Source organism: Corylus avellana, chromosome ca1 (genome assembly GCF_901000735.1).
Source record: "Corylus avellana chromosome ca1, CavTom2PMs-1.0".
Classification (NCBI taxonomy): Eukaryota; Viridiplantae; Streptophyta; class Magnoliopsida; order Fagales; family Betulaceae; genus Corylus; species Corylus avellana.
Genome location: NC_081541.1, coordinates 17036213 through 17049420, shown reverse-complemented (window position 1 = coordinate 17049420; position 13208 = coordinate 17036213). Strand labels below are relative to the sequence as shown.

General features: G+C 32.8%; 1 protein-coding gene across 1 annotated transcript; it reads left to right on the top strand.

The window, feature by feature from the left end:
* Nucleotides 1-4218: 4218 nt before the first annotated feature.
* Nucleotides 4219-9661, top strand: LOC132188697 (very-long-chain aldehyde decarbonylase CER1-like). Its single transcript, XM_059603227.1, has 10 exons — nucleotides 4219-4305; nucleotides 4429-4652; nucleotides 4994-5226; nucleotides 7021-7240; nucleotides 7353-7731; nucleotides 7979-8086; nucleotides 8276-8476; nucleotides 8587-8688; nucleotides 9009-9182; nucleotides 9394-9661. The coding sequence occupies exons 1-10, from the start codon at nucleotides 4246-4248 to the stop codon at nucleotides 9556-9558; spliced, it is 1866 nt and encodes a 621-aa protein (XP_059459210.1). The 5' UTR covers nucleotides 4219-4245; the 3' UTR covers nucleotides 9559-9661.
* Nucleotides 9662-13208: the final 3547 nt, after the last annotated feature.

Genomic DNA, 13208 nt, shown 5'->3' with positions numbered 1-13208 from the left:
TGTAGTTTTGGAGGCTGATTTATGCTGCTTACCCTAAGAAGCGTTAAGAAGTAGACCTTTTTTAAGGAAAAACAAATATATATATATATATATATTTGTTTTTCCTTAAAAAAGGTCTACTTCTTAACGCTTCTTAGGGTAAGCAGCATAAATCAGCCTCCAAAACTACAACCCCTTTTTGAATTAGTCACACCCATAGGAACTAAGAAGATATACCAAATAATCATTGTGTGTCAAATCGAAGGCCTTATGATCAAATCATTAAAGTGTTTATGTTGCCATCACTGATCAAATCACATGCAAGCCTTGGATCAAATCATATGTATGTGGGATGATTAGTAATTTGCGGACATGATAAGCACTTGCATCGTCCTTTTCCTTCTAAAAATGAAACTACATTGGAACTACTGTTCATAATTCAAATTATTCATTTTCTAGAAAATCATAATTGTAACGTATGATCATACTATATATATATATATATATAAAGACATTTCAATTTTTTATGGAATATTGTCTTAATTAAAGACATGACACATTACTACATACTGATTAGATTCAATCAACTACATTAATGTTGGAAAATTAGGTGCAGATCTACTTTAATTTCCCTATTGGGAAGCTACATGCAGCCGACCCACGTGGTTAACATTTATTGGATGGTCATATTTTTCTTTTTTGGCGGTTTCATTGGTTTATTAGTATTTAATAATTTGATACTACGCTTATAAATAGTACACAAATGTATTTACCTTGCCTTTAGGTTACTATCTTCATGACTCGACTACAAGGCTAAAATCTATTTTAGAGGTGGTTGGCTTTAATACTTAATGATACAAATTTCGGGTAAAATTTACCCTTACAAATTGGCTTGCAAGTAGAGAGTGTCAAAGAGTACGTATACATATAGTTAAAATTGTACTTAAACCATGTAAGATACTTAGGACCACGCTCCGCAGTCAAAGTCCACGGCGGCCTATTCTATCGATATTGAACTGATGATACCCATTTCTCTTTTGGTGATTCCACTCATCTATTTGTATTTTCAGGACTTATTACTGTGCATATATATAGTAAGAAGGAATTTTAATCTAGTCTATAGGTCATTCTCTCTGCGACCAATTTGATCCCAAAGCTGCAACCAATTTGATCCCATATTCAACGGCTATGTCCAATTCCATACTCAACTTAGTTGCTAGTTCTGATACCAAATGGTACAAACTTTAAGTAGAAGTCATCATTGAAAACCAACTTACAATTGGAGGATACACATAGTTAAGATTGTACATACATCAAGTGGGTACTTAATTAGGATTTTAACAAATAACTACTTTCATCTTTATGTTACTTCACAATCAAAAAGCAAAAGGCACTCTTTTGGTAACAATTTAATTTTGACTAGAGTAGCATTTTGCTTTTTAGAAAAAAAAAAAAAAAGGCATTAACAACTAAAAACATAAAATACTCACATAACACTCAAAACTACTTTCACTTTTATTTCACATTAGAAACAGAAAGCATAAAGCAAAAAACATTGTAAAATGTTTAGCCAATACAAAATTTCTTGGGATCTAGATAAATTAATGAGACAAGTGTCCAAATAAAGATAGAAAGATTGAAATTTGCCACATCAATGCCACTTTATTAGTATCAGGACAATAATCATCTCAATTCCAAATGAAATGAATAGCATCAATTTTATGATTATGATTTAAATTTTGTGCATTTAACGGTGTACATTAAGTAAATGTTGAGGCGTCTTTTAAAAATTTTAAATAATGTAGAATCGTGTGCATTGTTAACTAATTAGGTGCACAAACTTTAAATCTTAACCATGAAATAGACTATTTCATTTGAAATGGAGAGAGTCCTACTCCTAATTAGTATCAACCATTAACCCCACAAGTGGCTTTAGTTCCATAAACAAACAGAGCCACTAGTGAATAGGTTGGATTTGACTCGAGATTGATTCATTTATTAAACAAATAGAGTTTGGACAAAAATTTAGTCTTGTTTATTAAACGAGTAGAACTCGTATAAGCTTGAATAACTTCATTTTTATTACTTTTATAATACTCTTTTTAACTTTGTAGTGAGAAGATGTTTAGTATTTATAAAATAAAAAAATGATTTCTCTTCGTAATATAATAGATATAGTTTGAATTATTATGATTGTGATTCTTGATACAACTATATTTATATTTGTGTGTATATGAATGGATTTGTGTGTATGTATATGTGAGTGTGTAATAAATGTATATACATATTGTAAGACAAACATATAAACTCGGTATTAGATTGTTTAAGATTCAAGTTAATTTATCTAATTACTTAAATAATAAATCTTAACAATTATTAAATAACTAATAATTAGTATGGATTTATGAAAACAATTAAATAATAATGACATTTAATTTATATATGGAATAGATAAGCTACTTAAGTAGCTGATGAACAAGCTTGAATTTGTTAAAAAAAAAAAAAAAAAAAACTAGTTTGAACAAATTATCTATCTTAGTAATAAGATCAAGATGGGTTTGTGTTCATAAAAATTAAACGAACTGAGCTTAAACATTCAATACTCAACAATACTAAATGGCATACTAACCATACCCAAAACAAGAAGAAAACAGAGAGGAGGAAAGTATGGGCTGTTCTTCCCTCCTCCCCCCTTCCCTGTCCCTCTCTCTCTTCCTTCCCTTAGTAGCAGTGCTTGGTGTCTTCTCTGTAGTCTCTTACGGTCTCTATTTTTGGCTGTTTTAATCTAGATCTAGTGTTTCATACTCAGATCTACTCGTCCTAGCCGGTTTCTCCGCTTTCCACTGAGCTACGCCGATCAACCAACGGAGTTTCGCATGCCAGAGCGTGGTTCTCACATGATGACGGGTGGTCAAGGATGTGTGTCTTCTCCTGACCTTCGACTGAGGAGGAGTAGATCGGGTAGTTCAATGTGGTTGAGTGTAACATGTGTCAGCTCATGGGGGCAACCTGTAAATGGGTGTCGGTTCATGAGAAAAAAAAGTAATTAACCTTACAATTTAAAAAAATTTAATATTTAAAGAGTAATGTTATATATTATAAATATTTTACAAAACTGATGTGGCAGAATGTAGTAACAATTAGAGCTGCATTTGTCATCAAAAAAGAGAAATATATATATATATATAACTATTAAACCTTACCACAATAATTTAACGTCAAAATATTTTCACTTTTTTTACTTTTTATATCATATCATGCACTTGATATTACTATTCAAATAAAAAAAATTAAAATATTATATCATATCAATTCACATTAGCTACAATATTTAAGGCAAAATGGTTTGTCAAACGGACCTGGTGGCACCTACATTTATTTTCAACTTAACTAGCTAGCTAGCGTCCTATGATGCTTTCCGACATAATTAAGGAAGCATGTTGTCATGTACGTTGACTTTGTAATTGGTTGCCACATGTCCTTAAAGGGTAGTTCAATCAGTTAGGCGTTACGCCTCATGAAGCACATTCGTTCGAATATTCTTCTCCCCCCATTTTCTTACCTTTTACGTGGACATGTCAAAAAAAAAAAAAAAATTGGTTGCCATCTAGATGCGGTAAAATAGTTAAATTAAAGAGAAATGCTATAATATAATAAAACCCCCACATTTTGCCCATCAAAATCCTAGGTGGCAAAGTACTATTTGCCAAGTTAATGTAACAGGGCACATGGTCCAAGTTGATGGCAAATGGCACTTTGCCACCTATGATTTTGATGAGTAAAATGTGAGAGTTTTATTAGATTCTAGCATATCTCTAAATTAAATTTTAGATTTAATTATATATGTATTTCTATGTTATCATTTTGTCTAAAATTTTAAATGACATAACACCATAATAATAATAATAATAATAATAAAATAGGTTCTTAAATATTATAAACTTCAAATAAATTTTAAATTGTTTGGATATTTGTTTGGACAGATAAATTTTATATAGACTCTCTCATTTTAACTGTTCAAAAATAGCAAACTGTGTGAATTAATATTTTGGTCATAATCGCAGGCATGACAAAAAAGAAGTACTCAATAGCAGCCTGCTACGTTGCATTTGGGCGGTGGGGGCCTGTCATAGCATTCATGGGGCTTCTTCTCAACAACCAATTAACCAATAGTAGATGACCATGCATTATATATATATAGCCCTCCAAATCCATTGATCCAAGCACAAGTAGCACAAATCGGTTGTTACACTACATTTCAGGACTATGGCTACCAAACCAGGGATCCTCACTGACTGGCCATGGCAGCCTCTCGGAAGCTTCAAGGTATATATATATATTATTCCTTTCGTAGGACATGCATATATGCATGTAGTTTATGGATACTATAAATAATTTATATACATTATTTTTTAACTTAATTTTTTTGCCCTGCTGTTGGGAATTAAGTACGTGGTTTTGGCTCCATGGGCTATTCATAGCACATACTCGTTTATGGTAAAGGGAGAAAGTGAGAGAGACATCGGCTACTTCCTTATACTTCCATTCCTTTTGTTGAGGATGCTTCACAATCAAATATGGATCTCTCTATCGCGTTACCGAACCGCCAAGGGCAATAATCGGATCGTCGACAAAGGAATCGAATTCGATCAGGTTGATAGAGAAAGGAATTGGTAAGTGAAAAGAATATACTTTAACCTCATGAACTATTATGTATTTTTATTTAAGCGTGTGTAGGGCCAGAACTAGAGATTTGTGTTTGGGAGGCAAAATTCTAAAAAAAATAATTTGGGGGGGGGTCAAAAATTAAATTTTATAGAAATTATATATATATATATATTTTTGGACCACCTTGGGCCTTGGAGGTCGACGGTCCCCCAAGGCCCAACGTGGTGCGGCCCCTGAGCGTGTGTTATTGGTTTGAGAAAATTAACTTTTTGCGAATAATAATGATAATAACAATAATAACAGATTTGGTCTTATATGATTCTTTTGTTTTTGTTGTTGTTTATAGGGATGACCAGATATTGTTGAATGGAATATTGTTTTACATAGGGTGTATGATTCTTCCTGGGACTCATAACATGCCATTCTGGAGAAGCGATGGTCTGGTTGTGGTAAGTCTGCTTCATGCGGGTCCAGTGGAGTTCCTCTACTACTGGCTTCACAGAGCATTGCACCACCACTACCTTTACTCTCGCTACCATTCTCACCACCATTCTTCCATTGTAACCGAACCAATTACCTGTAAGATTCTCTTTAAGATACCTTATGTTATTTTACACGCTTATCCATAAAATTATTGGAGGCATTGTTTTGGTTGGTTTTAAAAATTTCAGTATTAAGGGCTTGGAAGTAGGTGGAGGGTTCAGTTGTAGGCGGTAGGCGTTGGATTAGAACAAATAGAAAAGTTAAAAAAATTAATTTGAATTAAGATACAGTATTTTCATTTTTATTGTATTTGATGTTTTTACCTGTGTCAAATTTTTATTGAAGACAGTAAAAAGGAGTTTTAAACCGAGATATCTGTTTCTAATTGAAAAGTGATTGATTAAAGTTAGAGAAATGCTAGGAGTAATAATTTTTTTACTAACAGATGGGTACTAACCTGATGTGAAGCTTATTTATTGGTATTCGTAGTATTTTTCTTTATTAATTGTTTTGATCCCCACCAATAAATACATTCTAGGTCATGCTATTATCCATATGTTAGTAAAAAAATTAATACCCCTAGTATTTCTCTTTTTGTTACTTTGCACTCTCATATGCAAAAGTGGCTTTTGTGTTTTTATAGGCTTTTAGCGAAAACCCAACTTTTTAATATATATATATATATATATGGAAAAAAATACAAAAAAAAAAGAATAAATAAATAATTAGTTACTGTATTCGGCTTAAATTACAAATCACTCTATGTTATATGAAAGTAAAATCAAAGGTTCTTGAGATATTCTAAAAAAATAATTTAGTTCCTAAAGTCAAATTCCGTTAAAAAAATGAGAATAATTTTGTTAAATGTGACGTCAACGCCAATAAAAATGGCGACACGTGTCATTCTTAATAATATATATATTAAACTTAAAAAAAAAGCCGCCCGTTTCCTTGTTTTTTTTTAATCAAATTTTTAGTTTTTTTATTTTATTAATTTTTTATTTCAATTTTTAAAAGAATAAAAGTATTATTGGAATATAAAAAAATATGTTACCTCTTTGACACACTTTGATAATTTGATGAACTACTTTTACACATTTTGAACAACATACAACTCTTTAAAAAATGACTATTAATTTGAAGACTTTTATATATATATATATATTAAAATAAAAATGTAATCCCAGCAGTTGAGATTTGAAATGACGTGAAAGGCTTTCACGTCACGCCTTGTTTTCAACTTATTAAAAATAAAGTAAAAAATAAAAGTATGATGCGTGAAGCTTCGGTTGAACAAATATTTAAATAAAGTATAGAATAGAGTAAATAATTTATGTGAATGTGTATAGAAAAAAGAACCCTAAAAACTCTAAACCTTAAACCTAAACTTTTACCTGGAGTGAAACTTAAACCTAAACCTAAAAGCCTAAATTTAAACCTAAATCTAAACCTAAACCTAAATCCTAAGCCCTAAACCCTAAATAAAGTAACATTTATCTTTTTTTTTTTTTTTTTCTTTCAAATAACTATTTAATATTTTGATTGCTATTGCTGAAAATGCCTTCAAGCTAGTTTGTCCGATCTGTCTTTAGTTAATTAATAGGAAAATGCCACGTACGTACGGTACCCTAATTCTAGGCCTCAAGTTTAGGTCTGCCCATAAATAATTCCAAGAGGCCATACTATATGGTCTGCCCATTAATAGTTAAGAAGGCATAACACTACTCTTAATTAATTTAAATTTTACGCATACAATCACGTGACACAAATCAAAGCTATATAGTTGATTATATATTATTGAGAAAGAATATTAATTAATTTGTACAAATGTTATATACTTTGTAAATTAAGTTAGTAATATATAAATATATGCTGATGCATGCATGGCAGCTGTGATCCATCCGTTTGCTGAACACATAGCGTATTTCATTCTCTTCGCAATACCAATGCTGACAACAGTGTTCATTGGAACTGCTTCTCTAGCATCCTTCTTCGGATACATCTCATATATTGATTTCATGAATAACTTGGGTCACTGCAATTACGAGCTCATTCCCAAGTGGCTCTTCTCCATCTTTCCCCTTTTGAAGTACTTCATGTATACCCCCTCGTAAGTCTCCTCACCCACCTATAATTTTTGTGATCTCTATTAATTATTGCTGTTTTATTTATATGAATTTAAAGAAATTATGATCTAAAGTATTTAACTCAACACTCAACAGGTATCATTCACTACATCACACCCAATTCCGCACCAATTATTCTCTTTTCATGCCTATATACGATTATGTGTATGGGACTATGGACAAGTCCTCAGATACTCTTTATGAGGCTTCACTAAAAAGACCGGAAGAGTCACCTGATGTGGTACATTTAACGCATCTAACGACACCAGAGTCCATCTATCATCTACGACTAGGATTTGCCTCCTTGGCCTCTAGGCCCCACACGTCCAAATGGTACCTGTGGTTGATGTGGCCTGTGACATTATTATGGTCTTTGTTTCTAACTTGGAGCTATGGCCGTACATTTGTCCTAGAGAACATGACCTTCCAAAAGCTCAAATGTCAGTCTTGGTTGGTGCCAAGATACAATATACAAGTAAGAAACGTTCATTTCTATGACTATTGGATTCGGCTTGTATTATGTTTTAAGACATGCGTTTTAATTTCAACGAGTTCAGTACCACCTAAAATTGATTGCAGGCCAAACCAGATTATTGTCGGTTACATTCAATTTGATTCAGCTAGTTGTTGTTGTTTTTTTTTTCTTTTTTTTTTAATCTAACTTCTAACTTCTTCCTTTGTTTTTGTTATTCTTTTGTTTTTGTTTTTTTTTTAATCTTCAGTACATGTTACAATGGCGAAAGGAATCCCTCAACAACTTGATTGAAGAAGCTATACTAGATGCTGAAGTGAGGGGAGTTAAGGTGCTAAGTCTAGGTCTTCTAAATCAGGCAAGAAAATCTAGCTTTGATAAAAACAGAAACTACAGTACTTAGTGTTATTTTTATATTTTTATCCCCATCATGAGCTCCTCCTATTGGAACTATTGAAAAAAAAAATTACCATAAAGAAAAGTACATAGATATTCATTCTATATCATAGTATTTTATCTCGACATTTATTTATGTAAATTTTTGCAGGGGGAGGAACTTAATAAAAATGGTGAGCTTTACATCCAAAAGTACCCTCAGCTTAGAATAAAGCTGGTGGATGGAAGTAGCTTAGTAGTGGCTGTGGTGCTAAATAGCATTCCAAAAGGAACAACTCAAGTGTTTCTAAGGGGCAACCTTACCAAGGCTGCTTATGCCATTGTCGATGCTCTATGTGAAAGGGGTATCAAGGTACGTTTTAACTGTAGAATTCTTGCTCAACCTAGATTGCAGTGTTGTTATTTTTTCTTTATTAATTTTTTTTTTTCTTTCTAATGTTGCTTAGCTTATAATTGTATCAGGTGGCAATAACATACAAGGATGAGTATGAGAAGCTTCAAATAAGGCTCACCACAAAGTCAAAAAATAACTTGATCCTTTCATCAAGTTATGCGGATGAGAAGGTAAAATTTGTAACCCATTTCATGATTGCTTGTGACAATCTTTATTTAAGAAAAATACAATTAGGGATATAATAACTTTAATTATAAGTTTTTTACAAACTAACGTGACACATATTTTAGCCATTAAATAATTAAATTTGATCGAGACTTATGTGGCAGTGCCACATTTCTTTGTAAGTCCACATGCCACTTACCACACTAGTTGTTAAATAATTAAAATGTTTTTTAGTGGTTGACATAGTAATGACACGTGCACTGCCACATAATGAGTTTGTAACGAGATAACACTATAATATGACATAATTATGAGAGATTTGCAGACTTGGTTAGTGGGAGATGAATGGAAAGAAGATGAACAACTCAAGGCATCGAAAGGAACATTATTCATTCCCTTTTCTCAGTTCCCACCAAAGAAAATGCGGAAGGATTGTTTCTTCTACACCACACCTGCGATGATCGCTCCTACATCTTTGATCAACATGCACTCTTGTGAGGTTAGCAACCAAAAATGACAAATCTAATTATTTGATGAAATTTTAACATTCTTTTTTCACTTGGGAGCTCAACATGTAGAAGATTTAATCGAAACAAAAGATAAATTACAGTGATATTGTGTCAAATTATTAATAATCCCAATAACTTAAGCTTTTGATGCTAAAAAAAATGTAAATTTAATTATTTAGTTAATATTTTAATGCATGACAGAATTGGCTGCCAAGAAAAGTGATGAGTGCTTGGCGCATTGCTGGGATAGTGCATGCCTTAGAAGGGTGGAATGTGAACGAGTGTGGGAACACTTTGTTGAATATCGAAGATGTCTGGCAAGCAAGTCTTCGACATGGCTTCCGTCCTTTGATGGTGCCCATGTGATTGAGCTTTAGCTTCCTTTTTATATATATATATATATATAGAACAATATATCTCTATATATTATAATTAATATGTGTGAGTTTCTATTTATATATTCTCTCAAACTCAGTATAAAATATAGTTGCATCTCATGTTATTTGATGCATGCATGCAGTTCTATTGAAAAAGAAGAAACTGTAGCAAGATCTATAAACGTAGTGATTGCTTCGTTAAAAAAAGAAGACAAAAACACCTAAACCCAGACATCTAGGGGTGGTCCGGCCACCACCTTGGTGTGGGGGTGGTCTTCAGACCACCCGTGGGTATTTTTTTTGAATTACTTTTCTTTTTCTTTTTCTTTTTCTTCATTTTTTTAAATTTATTATTATTATTTTTGAGTTGGGTTTAAAAATTTGAGTTGGGTTGAAATACTTGGAGTTTGTTGTGAAAAAAAAAAAAAAAAAACCCAAACATAAACTCAAAAAGTAGTGAAAAATAATAAAAACAATTGATTATCGAAACATATGTAGATTGTAAAGAAATTCGTGGGTCTAACTCATCTTATAAAACCGGTTCAATAAGAGAGGGTTGCCCATTCCTTATAAACATGCCTAAGATCTTGTCCATAGGCTGTGATACCATGTTAAATAATTACCAATTATCCCAAAAACTTAAGCTGATATAAAGAGGTTAATCACTTATGTGGAATATTTAATTTAAATGGTGTTGTAAAATTAAATGGATGGTGCAAAAATTCTTATTGATGCTAAATAATATTAATCCAAACAATTAACAATAAAATAAATATAATACAATAAATAAATAAAATAGAGCAAGGAAAAATCTCACAAAGCTATAGAATCACGCAAAAGCGTTGTCCTTAAAGGTTGATTTCGTGCCTCCCGGAGTGTATAACTCGGTGCGATTGGATCTCTTGACACACAACCTCCCAGGATTAGACTATAGCGTCTACCTTCGTTAAGGACGCACTTCCAAGTAACGAAGATCAAATGAACAACCCTTTGATCAAAGAAGATGAGGGACAAACCCAAAAAAGGAAGAAAGAGCAAAATATAGCTCAAGGCTTATGAAAATAAAATTTGTTGGAAGAAGAAATATGTTTGTACGATACTTTTCTTTTGGAGTCAAAGAAGTGATACATGGAGCTAGTAGGTGGGCTCAATTTATAAAAAGAAATTGAGCTCCTTGCTTTTACTACCATTAATAACCAACGGTCAAAAGGTAATACAAGAGCAATTTTTCCTCTTAAATCCAACGGTTAAAAGGCAACGAAAAAGGAGTTTTTTTTCTTCTCTTAAAGCCATTGGTTAAAATGCAACAGCTATATAATCCATTTATTTAAGACAACGGTCAACAAAAAAAATCAAACGGTCAACAAACAAAATCAAACGGTCAATCAAGGCTTTATATATATTGAAGACAAATGGTTTTTAATATAAAAACTAACGGTAAAAAAAAACATTAAAACCAGCAATTAAAAATAGTTTGTAAAAGATATTTATTCCCCAACAACTATATATCTGATTTTTCCATAATAAAAACTCATGAATGGATTTTATTGTCAAATGGTCAAAAAATTAATAGGTAAATAAAAACCAAATTTTGTAACATCACAACAATCCCCCACATGTTACAAATATTAGAATAGAAGGAGATTGAAAGCATGCATCGATGTGGTACCCGAAAGTTTTAACCACAACTAGGATAAATAAGTAGGAACTTAATGAATTGTGGTAGAGTTAGACTCTTTTAACCAAATTCATAAAGTAAGCAAACTTATCACCCACATAACTTTCTCAAAAATAATGAATTAAAAAAATTGAAATAAAAATTGGGTTGTTCTGCGGGTTGGCGCCTTATACAGGCCATGCGCCCCTGGGTTTCATGAGTGCTCTAGAGACCTACCCAAGTCTCATAGGAAGCGGCACCACCTCCACACTCACATAGGTGGTATCCATCAAGAGTGTGTGCAGGAAACACTCCATCCCAACAGGTAGGGACTATGGAACCATTAAGAGTTTTAAACTCATCCTTAATCACCCTGCATCTTTGTACTGTCTTACACCATAGGGATGGACTCATCAACAATCTTATCAACAAGATAGTGAAATAACATAGAATGACAGTACCACACCATGATCACTTGTGACTTCGTTTCCCATTAAACCTCATTCATGGGATCTCCAATCACAGAGGTTGGGTATCCATCACAGTGTCATCATTTGGGTATCAGTCCTATCCCCCTCGATGTTTCACTCACCAGCCTTCTTGCTAGTGGCTTGGTCAAAGGATCTGCCAAATTCCTTTCTGACCTCACAAAATCCATGGATATTACACCGGTCTCAATAAGCTGCCTCACAATATTGTGCCTTAATCGGATATGTCGACTTTTCCCATTATAGATCTTGCTCTTGGCTCGAGCTATGGCAGCTTGACAATCACAATGAATACAAACAGGTGGAACTGGGTTAGCATATAAAGGCAAATCAATCAAAAGGCTCCTTAGCCATTCAGCTTCAGTTCCAGCCTTCTCCAAGGCAACTAACTCTGCCTCCATTGTGGATCTTGCTATGCAAGTTTGTTTGGAGGACTTCCAAGATATAGCTCCTCCTGCTAATGTGAACACATAGCCACTGGTAGGCTTTAGTTCATCTGAATCAGAAATCCAGTTAGCATCACAATATCCTTCTAATATAGCAGGAAAACCATAATATGACAAACCATAATTAATTGTGCCCTTTAAATATCTCAACAATCTAGAGATTGCATCCCAATGCTCAATACTAGGATTATGAGTATATCTACTCAATCTACCGACAGCATATGCAATATCAGGGCGTGTACAGTTTGTCAAGAACATTAAACTACCAATGATTTGTGCATATTTCTCTTGTGAAACACTATCACCATGATTCTTAACCAAATGTATTTTAGAATCATATGGTGTAGACATAGGTGAATAATCAAAGTGCTCAAATCTTTTTAGCATCTTTTTGACATAATGTGACTGAGATAAAGTAATACAATTATTATCTCTAAGAACTTTAATGCCCAATATAACATTAGCTTCACCCATGTCTTTCATATCAAAATTAGATGAAAGAAATCTTTTAGCTTCATGCACAACATTCATGTTGGTTCCAAAAATAAGCAAATCATCAACATATAAACAAATAATGACACCTTCATTATTACTAAACTTGCTATAAATGCATTTATCTCCACCATTAATAGAATAAGCATTAGACAACATCACTTTGTCAAATTTTTCATGCCATTGTTTAGGAGCTTGTTTTAATCCATACAAAGATTTCACCAATTTACAAACTTTGTGTTCTTGACCGGGGATTACAAGTCCCTCGGGTTGCTCCATATAAATTTCTTCTTCTAAATCACCATTTAAAAAGGCAGTCTTAACATCCATTTGATGTACCACAAGTTTATAAATAGAAGCAATAGCAAACAATATTCTAATAGATGCAATTCTAGTAACCGGAGAATAAGTGTCAAAATAATCAATATTTTGCTTTTGCTTGTAGCCTTTAGCCACCAAGCGTGCCTTGTATTTATCTATTGTACCATCTGGTTTGAGTTTCTTCTTGAACACCCACTTACAACCAATTGGTTTGGTCTTAGGAGGTAACTCAACA

Coding starts and splice junctions, on each gene's coding strand:
- LOC132188697 (XM_059603227.1), top strand. CDS start 4,246: ATGGCTACCAAACCAGGGATCCTCACTGACTGGCCATGGCAGCCTCTC. Junction 8,689..9,008: donor CAAGTTATGCGGATGAGAAG/GTAAAATTTGTA, acceptor AGAGATTTGCAG/ACTTGGTTAGTGGGAGATGA. Junction 9,183..9,393: donor TCAACATGCACTCTTGTGAG/GTTAGCAACCAA, acceptor AATGCATGACAG/AATTGGCTGCCAAGAAAAGT.